The 18,633-nt window shown below is 39.7% G+C and overlaps 1 protein-coding gene across 3 annotated transcripts in view; it reads left to right on the top strand.

The window, feature by feature from the left end:
• Nucleotides 1-826: 826 nt before the first annotated feature.
• Nucleotides 827-18,633, top strand: part of Slc30a9 (solute carrier family 30 member 9) — a 55,503-nt gene continuing 37,696 nt past the window's right edge. For 2 of the 3 annotated variants that reach the window (XM_035452447.1, XM_035452446.1), the window contains exons 1-2: nucleotides 827-1,072; nucleotides 8,583-8,750. In XM_035452447.1, coding sequence (XP_035308338.1) covers nucleotides 970-1,072; nucleotides 8,583-8,750 — 271 coding nt within the window. In that variant the 5' untranslated portion in view covers nucleotides 827-969. The remainder of the gene's footprint in view (nucleotides 1,073-8,582; nucleotides 8,751-18,633) is intronic. The other variant, XM_027390818.2, reaches the window with a different exon arrangement.

Consider the following 18,633-nt stretch of genomic DNA (forward strand, 5'->3'; position numbering starts at 1 on the left):
CATGCATAACCAAAATCATTGTGCCAGATCTAAACAGGATGAAACCAAGGACAGCCAGCTCGAGCCTAAGAGTGTCTGACAAATGGTGGAACGTCGATGGGAAGAATTATGCTGTATGAGACTCATGAAAGACACTTCATCATTTTCCACGTCCACTTTTGTCTATCTGACATAAGAGTTGTCAGCACAAGCCTGGTCTACAAAGCGAGTTCCAGGACAGCCAAGGCTGTTATAATAAGAAACCCTGGCTCCAAATTCACAGAGATCGCTCGCCTCTGTCTCCCGGCTGCTGGAATTAAAGGCGTACACCATCACGCCCGGTTTCAGTAGTGGGTAGTTTGAAGAAAAGCAAAGAGGACAACGACTTGGAGAATAATAAAGACGGTCTCTCAGGCTTCAGCCAAGACCCGAATGAACCTGATACGGGAATAGTTGCAATAGGCGAATAGTATTATCTTTCTCTCTGGGACCAGGTTGTTTCAAAATTGCTCCATGTTCGTGTACACATAGTATCATGAACATGTAATAGCTTTTTTTTACAGACGCCTCTAAGGTTGAGTGAGAGGCAAGGCGATCGCGGTGTTGGCCAGCGCGGTGCCGAGGGTTCAAAGTGCACGGGGGGACAGAAGCTTACACCCTGCCTTCTCCTCCCACGTCCCACCCCGCCTCGGACAGTGCTTCGGAAGACTGTTTAATCCTTCAAACCACCGGACACGGATTCCCAGACGCCAATCACAGGTTGAAAAGGACCTGGTCTCCGCCGCTGGCCGCTCCGCCCCCCCCCCCAGCTCGGCGCATTCCGTCACTTCCGCCGTGGCGCCGCAGCGTCAGGACTTCCGGGTCGCGGAAGCCGCCGCCGGCGGCGCACACAGTCGTGTCCGCTGGGGTCCGGTCTATGGAGTCAGTTGGCGCGGCCGGCGGCGCGGAGGCAGGGGGCGGTGTCCGAGTAGGGGCCTCTGCCCCGCCAGGATGTTTCCGGGCTTGGCCGCCGCCGTCGCGGCGCACAGGTGCAGCTGGGCGACGCTGTGCAGGCTCGGTGGCGGCCGGGCAGTGGCCCGCGGCTGCAGCCAGGGTGAGTGACCGGCGGAGGCCGCTCCTGGCCTCGGCAGTTGACCAGCTTGCACTTCCCCAGTCCAGAGCCTGCCGGTCACGCACGGTCCCCACAGGTGTCCCCGAGAGCATCGTCTGCAGAGGCCCCGCGGGGGCCAGCGGGCGTGGGGACACCCCGAGGCGGAGCAGACCAGAGGGCTTAGCGCGTATCGCCGTGACCCACGATGACCCAAACAGGCCGTGGGAAATGGAGGATTCCAGCAACTTGGAGGGTCCCTTAAGTTCGCCGCCGCAGTTTTACCTGCCTCTTAGGTTGAGTGAGATACTCCCGTGCTGTTGTTGCAAAGAGTGTTTACAGAAACGTTTCTCAAACATTCAGGCTTTAAAAACTTTGGAAGTCAAAAGCTGTCGCCATTCAGGCTTTCGAGTGGTAAAAAGCGGTAACAGATGCCTGTGCTGTACAAATAAGACAGAGTATATTCATATCTTACTTGTAGTAAATATAAAAGCTGGCTCCCAAGATTGCAAATGAATTTATCACAATAACTCTTTTTTTAGGGTTTTGTTAGTGGCAGAAAACTGTACAGTTTTCCCATATTGGCATATGCCCAATTGTCTTTAGAACAGAATTAGTCGTCTGCGTATATACTCTGTTCTGAAACCCCAAGTAAAATTGGGGATGTTACACTGAGATTCATATAGTGGCTGTTAAATGTGGTCCAAACTGCCCTTTCAGTGTTGGTCAAACGAGTTGAAGTAGTGTACTTTGTAGTTCTTGTGTTGCTGTCACCAGGCCAAAAATGTTATGCTCTGCCTCATCTGTGCAACACAGATAATAATTACCTCTCTCACCATGTAAAGGTGACTTGTCAAAGTTCTTTAGGCAGGATGTTTACTACTACAAACAATTTGAATGTTTTCACACTTAAAACCCTTTTAGATTAAAAATGTTACCTTTGTGGAAGTTTTGTTACAGTATTTGAGAGAGCAGTCATAACTATGGTTAAATTTAATGATCATTTGAAGAAAGTGTGCTATTTCAGTTGGATGCATATTACCAGAAAACTATTTGAATCTCATCTTTTGGGTTTGTTTTATTTTGTTTTAGGAGGGCAGAGCTGGGAGCCAAAAGAGATGATTTTCTTTCAGAAGAATTAAAGCTTAACTTCTACTTCTAGAATGCTTACCTGTCTAGTTAAGGCTTCTAAAGGACAAACAGAGAGGCCAGGCATGGTGGTGCAGTTGTGTAGTCCCAGCAGGGGCAGGCGGATCTCTGTGTTTGAGTCCAGCCTGGATCTACAGAATGAGTTCCAGGATAACCATGGCTACACAGAGAAACCCTGTCTCAAAAAACTAAACAAAACAACAAAAAAGAATAGAGGAGGAAACCACTGACTGATGTAAATACTTAAAAGTTGAGAAACATCTGAAGGCAAAGAAAAAAAGACTGTATTCAAGAGTTGAGCCACATAATGTAGTTTTGCATTGTTTGGTTGCCACATTTTTAAAAAAAATTATTTATTTTTATTTTATGTGCATTGATGTTTTGCCTACACATATGTCTGTGTGAGGGTGCAGGATCCCCAGGAACTGGAATTACAGACATTTGTGAGCTGCTATGCGGGTGCTGGGAATTGAGCCTGGGTCCTCTGGAAGAGCAGCCAGTGCTCTTAACCTCCGAGCCATCCCTCCAGCTTCTGTTAGCCACATTTTAAAAAGTAAAAATAGATTAATATACTTTACCTAGTGTATTAAAATATTCTGACATATAATTTAAAAAAAATCGAGCTGTTTCCTGTTTTGTGTTTTCTTCAGAATCCAGTTTATATTTCACACTTAAAGCCCATCAGTTTGGACTGACCATACTTAGTAAATCTATTGGATAGTATAGTTAGTATTTCTAATTTATAAGGAAGTTTTACAGACTGCTGTATATAATAATACAAAAATGAGCAAAGGGAATGAATGAAGGCTAAATAGCATGTAGAAGTGCAGAAATGTTTGGCAGACATTAAAAAGTATAGTTATGAATATTTAAAGGGTTTTACTGCTCACTGCCTGTCTTGCATTGACTAAGTTTTCTCTTCGTCTAAATATTTTAGTGTGTGTGTAAGTATATGCACACCTATGTGTGGGTATGTGTGCTTGTGTGCACATGGAAGCCAGCAGAGAGCATTGAATCACTTAGAGCTTGAATTACTGGCATTTGCAGTAGTTAGCTACTGAGCCATTTCTTCAGCCCCTTAAGATTTTCTTACTGAAGATATGATATACCTTTATGGAAGATGCAGGAACTCTCTTGTACTGATTTGCAGCAGAACTGAATATTATTTTAGGAGGTAGTTGTTCTCTCAATAAAAGGAACTTTAAGAGATTTGTGCCCTATGATCTAACAATTGCACTTAATGATTTATGTAAATAAATACATATTGAGCGATGTATTTCAGTTCATTACTATACTAATAAATTGGAAATTTATTTATAGTTACAGTATTTATATTATGTTAGATATGATTTTATTGATTTTTATCCCCACCTCATCTTTTTGAAACAAGGTCTCAACATTTGGCATAGGCTGACCTGGAACTTTTGATCTTTCTGTCTCTGTCCCTAGTCTTGGTACTGCAGACTGTTTCTGCTTTTTCTTACAAATGCTGAAATCATTAAGCATGATAGTAGAGATACAATCCAAGATGTTGTGCAGGGAGTTGTCAGTGTGTACCCTTCTTGCCTTCTTAAAAAAGAAAAGAAAAAGGCAGGGGTGGGGTGGGGGTGGCTTTTTTTGTACCATGCGTTAAAGCCCTATCAGTCATATTCTCCTGGGCTGGGCTACTCTTGTCTTGCTCACGCCTTTGCTTGCTAAATGAGTAAGCAGGGCTTTCCTGCCATGTTGGCTACCAGAAAGGATACAAGTAAACTGGGACTACTGGGTGTTACTATTGCACAGACTGTCACAAATTGTGACAGTCCTGTTAATAAGATGTTAATAATAGTTAGTAAATTGACTATTTTAAAGTTCTTATGTTTCTGAGTGTTTTGCCTGCATGTTTGTCTGTGCATTACATGTGTTCAATGCTCATGGAAGTCCCAAGAGGGTATTGCATCCACTGGAATTGGAATTGTAAAAGATTGTTAGCTGCCATCTGAATACTGGGAATTGAACATGGGTCCTCTAGAAGTTCTCTTAACCACCACGCTATCTATTTAGTCTTCGTTAAGATCTTAATGAAGCTCCAGGTAGGTTATTGATACTTGTGCTTTTATTTCTTTTTGTTTTACACTGGTTTTGTTTGTTTGTTTGTTTGAGATGGGATCTCTGCATAGCTCTGGCTGTCCTGGAACTCACTATGTAGACCCGGCTGGAACTCACAGAGATCCTCCTGACTCTGCCTTTACAAGTGCTGGGATTAAAGGTGTATACCACCATGCCTGGCTATCAAGTACATTTTTAATGACTGAAATCATATTGAGTTAGTCTCCCCTTTTCATGCAACATTGTAAGATGGGAATTTTTAATTAAATTTCTAAAGAGCCAGGTGTGGTAGCACACACCTTTAGTCCCAGCAATTGGGAGGCAGAGGCAGGCAGATCTCTGTGAGTTTGAGGACAGCTGCTGTTACACAGAGAAGCTCTGTCTCAGAAACAAAACAAAACAAAAACACAAAACCCTCAGGAGTTTGGCTGTGTGTGTGTGTGTGTGTGTGTGTGTGTGTGTGTGTGTGTGTGTTCACTTAGATGCACGTGTACAGTTGTGGAGACCAGAGGACAGCCTTGGTTGTCATTCTTCGATTACCATCCACCTTAGTTTTGTTGTTTGTTTGTTTGCTTGCTTGTTTATTTTAGAAACAATGTCTCATGGCCTGGAGCTCACCGAGTGAGTAGACTGGCAGTGGGTCCTCGGGATCTGTTTAGATCTATCTCTCCAGTTGATGTCCAGCTTTTTATGTATGTACTGATGATTGAAGTCAGGTTACCAAGCTTGGAAGGGAAGCACTTCATTGATTAAATGTCAGTCAGCCCAACTGCTTAATTTTTAAAAAGTTATTTTTATGTGTCTTTTTTTTTTTTTTAAGCTTATATGTATGTCTGTGTAATTACTGCATGTGTACCTCATTCCTGAGGATGCCAGAGAAGGGTGTTGAATCCTCTGGGTCTGGAGCTACAGTTGGTTGTGAGCTACCATGTAGGTACTAAGAATCGATCCCAGATCCTTTGTAAGAAAAGCTAATATTCTTAACCAATGAGACATCTCTCCAGCCATGCAATTGTTAGTTTTTTAACATGTCATTGCTTTATAATTTGGAAGGAAGAAACTACTGCAATAGTCTCTTAGGTAAGGAGACTGATATGTAGAAGACAGGCTACAATCTTGACTCAAGCCCTAAAATTAGCTAGAAATTAACCTAGACTACAGGATGTCCTTTTGTTGGTTTTTATTGCAGGTGTTACATACATAATAGACTGAATTGTCAGTTTGCAGGGAAGAAAATAGGTTAGGTTTTTTTTTTTTTATTTTATTATTATTCTTAGTCTCAAAGTGAAAGCCAAAGTAAGTAAGTAGTAGATGACAAACTAGACTGGAGACAGAGCAAGCAGTGAATAGTAGCAGTGGCTAATAGGGGCCCAAGAAGCTGGAACAGTAAGAAAAGCAAAACTTGTAACTAGGCCCCTGATTGTTGCGACTACACCTGTAAGATCCCAGAAGTTCTACATCTTAGAAGAAAACAGCCCTTAGGTATGCAGCAACGAGAAAACCCTATTCAGGTAGAACAGAACAGTAAGTGCCAGACTAAAGACTGGTGTTCCATATGTAACTAATTTTAGATATCACCTTAAAGAAAGGGTATTAAGATTGGGAAATAAGTTTTACTATATTTCTGCCAGCTGGAATTAATGTATTCAGCAATTCATCCCATAATGGTGATTATATTTTCTGCTTCCGTGTTAGGTTTTATATTGATTTTATTGAGTCAGATGTGAACCTGTGTAGTTTTGCCCTATAAGAAGTTTTCAGTAGTGTATTATTGCCAGAAATATACAGAAAGCTGTTAATTAATACCTGATATTTTATTGAAATTAAAAATTAAGGATGTTTCCAAACAACTAGCAAGGGAGCTGTCCAAGTTAACAATATAGTTTTAGAAGGATTTGAAGAGACCTCTACTGGCCAGAAATAAGACCATTTGAGCATTACTTAGGTCAGTGACTTAAACATGCAGCAATTCATATTAAAATCTGGAATTGAATGAAATGTGCAAGCTAAAACCATGCTGCCTCTGTAACATGTTAGGCAGTGCATTTACTAATTTGGGAATTGGTGCATAAAAGGGAAGAATTAAGCACTGAGTCTGACTTAAACTGTATTACTGAGTAACCACAGAGTGGGGATTTTCTTTGTGTAAAGATATTCTAACTGAGTGGGAAGTAATAAAATGGGAATGCTACAATTTTAAGGCCACCTAATGAATAAATGGATCTAGCATTGAATAGCAGTAGGCATTGTCATAAATAAAAGGACTACTAGATACTGGGTGAATTTTTTTCTGTGCTGGTCAGGGCCCAGTGCTCTACCACTGAGCTAAAATCTCAGCACAAAAACGCTTCATCACTACTTCTAAGGCGTTCTACACATGCAGCTGAATTCAGAAAAAGCTGTCACGTGCGCTGACTTGTAGGACATAGGATAGGTTAAACACCACCATGTGAATTCAATCAGTAAAGCCCGGACTGGAAAACTACCAGGGCAGAAATTCAGACAAACAACTTAGTTTATTCAGTATTTAAAGAATGCAAATTGGAAAAAATGACATTGTATAGTCATAAGCATTGTATAAATGCTTAAAAGAGATCTCAGGCACAATATGGGTCTGTTCACATAGAAATGAAAAATCATGTTTGTGACAACTGGGCAAGAAGTTTTTTAGAGAATTACTTATTGTTGTTGTTGTGTGGCTGTGTCTGATGTGTATGTGGAGGCATAAGAGCACACATGTGGCACACTTGTGGAGGTCAGAAGACAACACTTGGGTTGGTTCTTAGTACTTTTCTCTATTGCGCCACCTAGTCTACTGGGGCCCCTGTCTCTCTGAGTCTCTCTGTTTCTGTCTCTCTCTGAGATTCACTGTTAAGATTTAGGGATAAGAAGTGCACTAGAACTGGAGGTTACAAACATTTGGTCCTAAATAAGCTTAGACAATTTGTTGTTTTAACATATTTGAGATGGCCTTTAACTCAGAGATCTACCTGTCGCTGCCTCGCCAAGTGTTGGGATAAATGGCATGTGCCACCATTCCCTGCTCTCATGCCCTTAATTCCCCTTACTATTTCCTTAGACTTCCTATTCTGTCTGTAAAATACCAGTGGCCACAGTGAAGAAGATGTGTTTGGTAGGTTACATGTCTCAATGTGCAGGAATCCTCTATTGTTACTTTCCTTACTTGGCTTTTAGAAATAGATTCTTTTTTTTTTTTTTCCTGGTTTTTCGAGACAGGGTTTCTCTGTGGCTTTGGAGGCTGTCCTGGAGCTAGCTCTTGTAGACCAGGCTGGTCTCAACTCACAGAGATCCACCTGCCTTTGCCTCCCGAGTGCTGGGATTAAAGGCATGCACCACCAACGGCCAGCAGAAATAGATTCTTATAACCAAAACTACATTGGAATCATATCAATTTGCCAATTAGACAAAAGAATAAATTGACATCAAGGAGTTCCCATCAAAACCATTGTTTTGGAAATTCAGTTTTCAGCAGTTAGACATTGTACCCCTCCACCCCCATTGCGCTGAGGATGGAAGGTAAAGTCTTGTTTCTGAGCTGTGTCCTCCATCCGTGTCAGCTCTTCAGTGCTCACTGGATTATCTCTGATGACATGGTTGGTTCCACATAAAACCTTAGAAATTACAAATTTTATCTAAATAGCTGGAATTTTGAGTATACACAGTAATACATAAAAGCAAAGGTCAGGAGAGTAGAGGTTCATTTTTCTGTCACTTGAGGCAATTGTGGTGTCCCTTTAAAGCCACTGTCAACCAAGACGCAACAGCTCCAGTGCTCCTGCTCTTCTCTCAGTTACAATTCTCATGTACTGGGGCAGTTACCAAATAGTGACCTAATTTTCTGGTTAAAAATCAGAAACAACAGGGCCACTACTAATAGGTTGCATTTATTGATTATGACATGAGAGGACTAAATCTCCAGCTCCCTGAAAGAAGACATGGGATAATTTTGAGCAGGAAGCGCTCATGACCATCCCTCACGAAGAGTCTGCTATTGTGTACATTATGCCAGCTTTTTTTTTTTTTTTTAATGCAGCCAGCATACAAAATAAGAGAGTATCTGCTATGTACAACATACCACCTTTTGGGATAATTGAATATAAGTGTTTCCTATAAGTTTCCTATCACTATAAGTTAGGAAAAAGTTGTAATATTTGATTCTTACATTACAAAGGAAATGCCTCAAGTCAAGCATTTGGTTGTTAACTGTATGCTTAAGAGTTGTTTTGAAGTTAAAGTGATTTTTTTTTTTTCTTGTTAGGATGGAAGAATTTAATGACATTTGGAAGCTTCACATACATGGTTCCCAATAGTCACCCACATGTTTGTACTCTAAATAGAGTCAGGTTGTACTCTACAGATGTCCACAATGGAGGGCAGGGATCACAAGCTCCAAGAGCCGAAAAAGTCTCACCACCTAAGGAAGCAGGTATGTGTAAATTTGCTAGAAGCTTTCTAAGATTCCCTCTAGATTGAAAGAATGTAAAACTGTCTGGACTGGTGTGGGTGTGTGTAGGAGGGTGCAGCAAACAAGAATGTTCCAGGGTGGAAGGTGAGGACCAATTTTTGAAGTTATCTTGACTTCCACACAACTGCTCTCTCTCTCTCTCTCTCTCTCTCTCTCTCTCTCTCTCGCTCTCTCTCGCTCTCTCTCTTGCGCACTCTCTCGTTTATTTGTATAAAGTTTGTAAGCTTTGTTTACTCGGTTACATATATGGTTATTTTTTTCTTTTTTCATTCCTAATGGTGTTTCCTTTTTTAAACTTGCTAGGACTTTATATTTTATTGTTTTATCACAAAATTTGGTCTCTGTGATTATGGCATGAAGTTTGTTGTGCAAGTTTTGGTTCATCTAAATAGTTGTTTTTTTTTTATTTTTAAGTCCTTTATTGTTATTGCTATTCTTGTTTGTCAACTTGACTATATCTGAAATTAACTAAAACCCAAATAGCTGTGCATGCCTGTGAGGGGTTGTTTGTTTGTTTTTCATAATTAAATTATGAAAAGTGGGGAGATCCACTTCTAATCAGGATCTTTGATGTGGGAAGATGCACCTTGTGTGTGTGTGTGTGTGTATGTATGTATGTATGTATGTATGTATGTATGTATGTATGTATGTATTGTTTTTTTGAGACAGGGTTTCTCTGTAGAGCCCTGGCTATCCTGGAACTCACTCTGTAGACAAGGCTGGCTCTAACTTGGGTATCTGCCTTCCAAGTGCCGGAATTAAAGGCATGTGCCACCACTGCCCAGCAGTTGGAAGGTCACCTTTTGAGGTGGGAAGATCCACCTTTAATGTGGGCCACACCTTCTGCTGGCGGCCTTTGTAAAGGACATGGAAGAAGGAAGAAATCCATCCCTTCACTGGTATTAGAGCATACTTCTTCGGAATTCTGGCATATACTGAAGACCTGCTGAGACATCCTGCCTCATGGACTGAACAGCTGTGGATTCTTGAACCTTCTGGTGGTGGACAGACAACCATTGTTGGACTATATGGAACACAGTAAAGGAAAAAACGGTTGATGAGATGACATAATTAAGGGTAAAATATATTATATAGTGGTTTTTGTAGGTAAACATAAACTCAGAAAAAAATATTGAATGTTGGTTCCACTGTACAGAATCTTTAAAATGGCATCCATTAGTTGTCTCCCCCCTCCCCCTTTGAGGACTGTAATAAAAATTTGAGTTTAATTGTCTTATGGTATAAATACATTGTTTTTTGACAGTTTTATTTTGGGCTCTTTTTCAAGATTTGCCTAGGCCAAATTAGACCTTGTTAGCTATCAGATAGATAACAAGTAATTGCTTGATTGAAAGATAATTTATATACTTAAGAGTTTGAGATTGACTTTTGAATTATTCAAATCACATGGTGAAGTCAGGAGCAGCTCATTAAGGAGCAGAGGCTTGCTAAGACATCCTTAAATTTTTAAGGAGCATTCAGATGGTTTGAATTTTAGTAAAATTAGTTTTAATTTTACCAATGACAGCAGATGTATGGCAAACAGCCAGACTTTGAGCTTAAAACAAACGTCTAGAGGTATTCATGGATAGAGTATCTGATTATTTGTGGAAATTATGAAGATTCTATACCAGCAAGTAATATGAGTTTATTAAGATGGTTATGGTATGTAAAATAAGTATTCATGCATGTGTTTGAGCCATTTACTAACCTTGTTTGTGCTTCATAACTATATATATATATATATATATATATATAGTATATATAGTAACATCTAGACAGTTCATAATGAGAACATTCACAAGTTTCCATCTGAGAGCAACTTATTTTATGTGCTTTGATTAAATGATCATTGTGGGGGTAAAGTGGTGTTTCTGAAGCTTTTCACAGATTATAGTTTAGGCAAAATTGTTATAGTCTGAGACCAGCCTATACTGTACCAGATCAGATGCTGTCTCAAAACAAAACAAAACAGAATGAAACTCTAGCTTATATTTCATAGGCATTTAAGAGAGAGAAGACAGAAAAATACTGCCATTTATAGAGATAATGGAGGGCTGAGGAAATTAATCCGTGGATAAAGTGCTTCCCATCAAGTGTGAGGACTGGAGTGCACATCCCCAGAACCCACATAAAGATAGATGCAGTAGAGCATCTGTGATCCTAGCATGCTTACAGTAAAATGGGAGGTGGAGATGGGAGAATCCCAGCTCACAGGCCAGCTTGCCTGGAGCATGTAGTAGGCCTGGTGCAGGTAGTAGCAAACAACAAGAGGGTGGAAGTTGTCTTCAGATTTCCACATGGTGCATGTCTATTCTTGTGCCTACTGTCAGATTAAAATGTGCACATATGGGGCTGGAGAGATGGCTCAGAGGTTAAGAACGCCACCAACTGCTCTTCCAGAAGTCCTGAGTTCAACTCCCAGCAACCACATGATGGCTCACAACCATTCGTTATGAGATCTGGTGCCCTCTTCTAGTGTGTAGATATACATGGAAGCAGAATGTATTATACATAATAAATAAATAAAATCTTTAAAAAAATAAAATGTGCACATATACCACACACAGGTATCCCACGCATACTTTTTTTTTCTTTGAGAATAGTCTTCAGAATTTGAGAGAAAACAAGATTCCTCAATTACAAATATACTCTGAACCAGTTGGAAATTTTGGCACATATGTTAATCACAGTACATAGGAGACAGAGGTAGGATCTCTGTGAGTTCAAGTGCAGCCTGGTCTGCATAGTAAGTTCCAGGACATCCAGGGCTACATGATGAGTCTGTCTCAAAAAAAAAAAAAAACAAAAAAACAAAAAACTAACGCCAGAAAAATCCAGTACATGTAGTTGGTCTTTCTTTGGACCACCAGTTCCCAAATAATGACATGGAAACTTCTTATTAATTATAAATGCTTGGCCTTAGCTTTGACTTCTTCCCAACCAACTCTTATAACTTCAATTAACCTGTTTATATTAATCTGCATTCTGCCAGTTAGCTCATTACCTCTTCTTCATACTGTACAGACTCCCTCTTCATCTTACTGACTTAATTCTGCATGTCTCAGATTCTTTCTGACTTTCTCTTCCTGGAAGTCCCACCTCTACTCTCCTGCCTAACTATTGGCCATTCAGCTCTTTACTAAACCAATCAGAAGGTACTTTAGGCAGAGACACATCCTCACAGTGTATAAAAAGATTATCCTATAACATTTCCCCCTTTTGTCTAAATAAAATGGAAAGGTTTTAACTCTAACACAGTAGAACTATATGCAATAAGAAGAATTATCAGGTATGAATTATATTCACAATGTCCAGTTCATTTGTATTTGCAAATTTGAAGAAAATACTCTATTATCTATAGTTTTATACCTAAACCACTTTCTATCATAACTTGTATTACCAGCCTAAAAGTATCTTTTTATATCTAAAAACATTTTCTTAGAGAACTTAAGCTTTTATGTCTCCAAACCTTATACACTTTACATCTCTTTTTTGTAAGTTACTTTTCTGAATTTGGTAACAAAGAAAACAGTTTAACTATCTAGTGTTCAGTCCCCATCAGAGACCTGAGAAGGATTGTTACCTGAGTAAACAGGAAGTACAGAGCAAACAAATTCCAAAACTATAGAAATGACAGAGACAGCTGGCTATCTGGACAGTCACCCAAGGTTCCTCTGCAACATTGGGGCATCCATCTTCAGCCTAAGGGCCTAGAATATCTAACAGACTTTTCTGTGAAGCAGGAATTTTGAAGGCAGTCACTTTCTTTTGTATCCTGCTTGTCCAATCTGGACTGCATACTGTCAGCAGTTGAGGCAAGGACAGTTTCTTGCCCAGTGGCTAACTTTGCCACATTGAAAGCAAACTCCATATGGAGGTTCTTTGATTCCCATCATCTACTTTGAAGTAGATTGGTGCTGCCAGGAGTAACATACTTCACAGACATGAAAAGCCTTATGTTATTAAAACATTTTAAATGACATATTCTGCAGGTCTGTGAAGCGTTTGGAGACCACCTATCTATGTAAAATATGTCTGTGTTTTGCCTTGAAAACAGGACTAACATGACTACAAGTTTGATTGTTATAGATGACTAAATACTAACCCACATCCTTAATTATTCTAAATAGTTTATTAGCTTTTGAGGACTAGAAATTTACATTTTTTAAATGAGTTGCATACGTACAATCCTGAAACAAGAGCAGAAACACACACACACACACACACACACACACACACACACACACACACACATTTTTTGTTAAAACAAAAATAACCATGAATTTGCATCAGTATACAAAAATCCATACCAATGTAAATGAGACTAAAAGTTGCTTTTTAGTTTAAAAGTAGATTCAATAATGTACCCTTTTATCCTATCCTTCCTATATCCCCCCTTTTTTCTTTTCAGAAAGAGATCCCGAATCTTACCCTCTTTGCTTAGTTTCTTCCCTGACCATGACCTGTTACAACTTGCAACCAACCCCCCTAAACAATGACAAACATAACCACTGAATGCTAAAAACTACCCACCCCACCTCTTGTGGGGCATTGTGTTCTTAAAATTACTTCCTATTGTCTGGGAGCAGCAGCATCTCTAGGGGACCCTGAGACAATTGGGATAATGATCAAATCCTGGGAGCACTAACTGTTATTTTTTGTTCAGTCTCTGAGTAATATGAAAGTGTAGAGTATATATGAAGTCCTGGCTGGAGTAGTCTATGAGGCTGGACCATCTCAGCTAGCAGCTTTGAAGTTGTTCTGGATGTAGCATTTAAGGAAACTGCAGCAGAGGCATTCTGAGAGGCTGGATCACCTGGGCTACTTGTCTTCATTGGTGTCTGGTCTTTTTTTTTTTTTTTTTTTTTCTGAAAACACACAAACTTCTTTGTATAAAGGGAATATACGTATCTGCATTAACACAAGTGTGTAATGTATGGCATGCACAAGTCAGTTAAAGATTTTCTGTTTTCTGTTTGAGCAGGTAAAAGACATCTGTCAACTTTATTAGTCTATTTGGTTTGCATAACCAAGCCATAATATAAATCTTCATCCATGCCATATGAAAGGATGGCATGTAATAATAAGCCATGAGGACTCTTTAGTCAACAGATTTATCATGTCTCATCCAGTCTCAGAACTGTTCCCATGTAGAGGGGTCAGCATATATCTTGTGGTTTTTCTTGGTTTCTTTCTTCATGTCTGCAGCCACAGTTTTCAGGTCTCCCCCCAGTCAAATCTGATCTTTAAAAAAATTCATAGCTTTTCATTTCCTGTGGGAAAAAAGCATACTCTCTTCCCTAGTACAACACATTTCCTGACTTACACTCTGAATTTAAGGCATCTTTAAAATATATAAGCTGGTTTAATTTAGCAGTTTTGTTTTCCTACAATCCAATGTCTCTAAGCAGTGTTTGCCCTCGTTCATCAGCATTCAAAAAATTCAAAGTCAACAAAGCACCATGCAGGTGCCCTATGTATTCCCCATCCTCACATGGCTTATTCTTTTAATCTATTTTTTCCTATGACAGTCTATACCCATTTTCTCTTTTTTCATCAGCACCTAAGCACAGAGGGTCCCTCCTTGCCTGCCCCCCTTCGGTTTGGACCTGACTTTTTGCATGCCTGTAGCTTTAATGGGGCCAGGCCATCTGCAGTGCAGCTCCACTTAGCACGTGGTGCTGGCAGCTGGCTCTACCCCCTGGTTGGTTCAGCAGTCTTACACTACTGGTCTGGGCTGCAGCTGCTATTTGCCCTTCCATGAGAACCGAACCTCAGCCGCGAACCTCAGCCGCGAGTTCGAGTGGCGTTTAGCAGCTCCAGCTTTGCGAAGTTTCTGGGCCCACTCTGTAGCAGGCTTTCTACCTAGCCAAGTAGCACTCTGGCTGCTCAAGTGCTTGACTGCACAGCAGGGCCTCTTAAAGGATCCAAGCCTCTTTATACCACAAGCACCCTGACTGCCTGAGCGACTGCATTTATACCAGGAAGCCATGTCCAGCTCCTAGTTTGAAACTTTTTTCCCCCAGCTTTCTCAAGCCTTATGTGGGTATACTTTGCTTCCATGTTAGGCTCCGAATGATGTTTTTCTGTTACCGTAGCGGGTGCACATCAATCTAGCGATATTTTAATTACCATCTGCTGCCCCACAGCTCTGAAGTCAATGCCCTGGCTGCCACTCAGGCTGCCACCTGGAGGGACTTCTGGTCCCACAGCTCTGGCTTTTTTTTTTTTTTTTTTTTTTGGTTTTTTGAGACAGGGTTTCTCTGTGTAGCTTTGGGGCCTATACTGGCACTTGCTCTGTAGACCAGGCTGGCCTCGAACTCACAGAGATCTGCCTACCTCTGCCTCCTGAATGCTGGGATTAAAAGCATGTGCCACCAATGCCCGGCAACAGCTCTGGTTCTTAAGTGGCCACAATATGTAGATTTTAACTAAGTCTCTTTCGTTCTGTTTATCAACAAAGATTCGGGTGTCAGATACTGGGGTGAAAAATCAGCTGACCTTCCTTTTCGGCCAGAGATCCAGCAGGAGATGCAAGTTCCGCCCTTTCCTTCCTGTGAATCTCTCTCCATATTCCTGGCTCCTCTGGACTCTATGGATGTTTCTGGTTAACAAGTTGCTGGCTCTGCCCCCTGAACCAAGGTTGATTTTATTTTAATTATCACAAACACAAACTCAGTTTTCATAGTGTGGTCGTGTATCCTGCAACAAGTACATTTGGAGTACCATTTAGCAGGATAAGAAAGAGAATCCATTGAGACGTTTAGAGAAACCAGAGTGGAAAACCATACCAAGCAACAGTTCAACCTAAGAGCTGCCCAACAGGGAAACCAGGAGGCCGGCGTCTAGTTGTTGCTCATTTGAAATAAAATATTTTATGTCAACAGTATGCAGAAAATCAAGGCTCATTGGGACTGATACCTTTGAAATCACAAGAAGAAAACTGAACATTATTCTGCAATTTCATGCTGATTTAAAGGTGGAAATAAGCTCACTATTATGCATAAAAGTGGATGTTACAAACCAGCCCACTCAGAACTAAAGAACATTGTTAAATTAGACATTTCCCTAAGTTGCAAAACAAACTTAGGGAAATCAGGATATGATAGGAAAGATAGTGAAGAGCAAGAAATGGACAAATTGTATTGATAAAGTTAAGCATTAGTAATAGAAATAGCACATGTTCTTTTGGTATTTAGTATTAAAACTTTAATTGAGAGTGGTATATAAGATTTTTTCTTGTTGTAGAGGATAGTGGAGATACCAACTGACTTTGCTGATGGCTAAAATATTTACAGGAAATGTTTGTTCTATGTGTACTACAATAGAGAATAGAAATACAAGTTTATAAATTCCAAATCAGAAGTTGGAAGGTGGGATGGGAGGAACATACAGAAAATTGATCAACTCTAACAGATGGCAGGAAATATGAAATGCAAAATAAAAGCCAAGAAAAAAGGACAGCAACTGGGAAGAAACACCACAATCAAATGGTTGTATTTAATGCTGTGGCATATCATTTAAACATGTGCATGTTGCTAAGAGGTGGGAAACACAGACTTCCTTTGTATTCTGGTCCTCTCTCTCTGTCATCTGCTTCTGGAGTTGTTCTTGTGATTTATCTTCTAACTGTACCAGCAGCTTCCCTTCTTTGATTCTGTTCTCCCTCAGCTTCTGCTGAAAACCCACATGGTATTCTGTCTCTATGCTTGCCTCTTCCATTGCCCCATCCTCATTTTTCCACAAGAGGTTCGCATGGCTTTCATGTCACTGATTATGCGGTGTTCATTGTGAGCCCCTTGTAAAATACACAGATGCCTACTTCTGAATCAGGTATTGTTGTAAACATAAAGGTAGTGTAGGAAAACGATTAACAGCTCATCTAGGTTTTGATCCTGACTTTCTGTGTCTAAATATCAGCTGTGCAGTTACATGACCCCTTTGCCTGTTTGCTCATAAAAAGGAAATTGTAGTTGTGTGACATTGGAGAACATTATAACCTCTCTCTGTTTCAGTTTCTTTGTAATAATACCTATGCCAAAGTGATTTTGTGGGAACTAATATAGTAGGCCACATAAGTACATTGGATAATGCATAGCACCAGTTGAATGTTGAGTAGATATTGTCTACAATTGATCTATGATTAAAATTTGGAATTCTCTTATTGAATAAAGTCATAAGTTAAAATAAAGAAAAATGTTTTAAGGGTGAATGAGGTTTTCATTGCAAAATGTATTTTATATTTATGCATTTATATTTATCTTTTAACTACATAATTTAAAGATATAGTCTTTAAATACATATATTAAATATATGTTTTATATATTTATACATTGTAATATTAAAGTTAGAAAATAAAATTAGAATGTTGGAATTTACTAATCAGCCTAAGAACTTCTCCTTGATAACATCCATCTCTGATTTGCATTTGCCATGTGTTTCCAAGTCATTATCTTGCATTTTTTGCTTTTGTACCTTGGGTTTAAAAGCTAGCTGATAAGATTGTTTCTAATTTAAATTAAATTAATTTAAATTAAAAAAAGGCTAGATGAGGAAGTACTCAGTGCTGCCCTTGCAGAGGACTCAGGGAAGTGAAGGGAATAGTTTAGCATTCTAAATTACTTAGTTCAGTCTGTTTTTGAACTTCATTGTGGCAGCTTTCTGTGTATTCTTTGGGGTTTTGTTTGTGTTTTCATTAAGTTTTGTTTTGTTTTTTGTTAGATTTATCCTGATTATTGGTGTATTGTATGGTTTGGTGATTTTCAAAGTGATAATATAGCATATACTGTTGAACTGTTTGTTATGTGAATTAAAGAAGTTGATACAGCAGTAATGTTGGGCTCACAGTGGGAACCTAAAGAAAGATAGCCATATATTATGTTTGTCACCATTGCATACAAAATGACCAATGAATGTAAGTTTGTTCTTTTGCTGGTGGGCTTTTTGTTTTTTGCAGTTTTTAAAACAGAACGGAGAGTTACTGTGAATACCACATTCCATTCCTCTGCTGCCCTTGTACAAGGATTTTTTTGCTCTATTGACCTGAAAGAATTACTGGGTCATAGTTTGATAGGTACATGTGCCTGTTCCCACCAGCATCCATATTCCCATCCTTCCACACCTTTACCAAATTGGGTGTTGTTGTTTTTCATTTTCTCTAGCACAACGGTTGTAAAATGGAATTATTTGGTTTCATTTGGATTCACTTAATGAAATAATCGCCTTTTCATATATTTATAATGGTAGTGCATAATTGTTTTTCTATGCATATTTGTTCTAATGTTTATTTTAATGAGCTTTTTCTTATTGATCTGGAGGAAATTTTGTTTGTTTCTTTTTTGTTGTTGTTGTTTTTCAAGACAGGGATTCTTTGTGGCTTTGGAGGCTGTCCTGGAACTAGCTCTTGTAGACCAGGTTGGTCTCGAACTCAGAGATTTGCCTGCCTCTGCCTCCCAAGTGCTGGGATTAAAGGTGTGCGCCACCACCGCCCGACTGGAGGAAGTTTTAAAGTAGTCTTGATACTAATCCTTGTAACTCTATTTGTTGGAAATAATTTCTCCCAAATTGAGACTTTTCCTTCCTCCTTTGGAAAAGATTTACTGTTTTATTTGTGTGTGTAAATGTACAGGTACTTGTGGGGGCCAGAAGAAGTGTATTTGTATGGTTTGGTGGTTTTCAGAGTGATACTACGGCACACACTGGAGCTATGGGCAGTTGTGAGCCACCCACTCTGAAGAGCAGCTAGTCCTCATAATTGCTGAGCCATTTCTCCAGCCCTGTCCGCCTCCCCCCCCCCCAATACTATCTTTTGTTGAGTAGATTTTCTGAGTTTTAATTTACT

This window comes from Cricetulus griseus (assembly GCF_003668045.3).
Source record: "Cricetulus griseus strain 17A/GY chromosome 1 unlocalized genomic scaffold, alternate assembly CriGri-PICRH-1.0 chr1_1, whole genome shotgun sequence".
Lineage (NCBI taxonomy): Eukaryota > Metazoa > Chordata > Mammalia > Rodentia > Cricetidae > Cricetulus > Cricetulus griseus.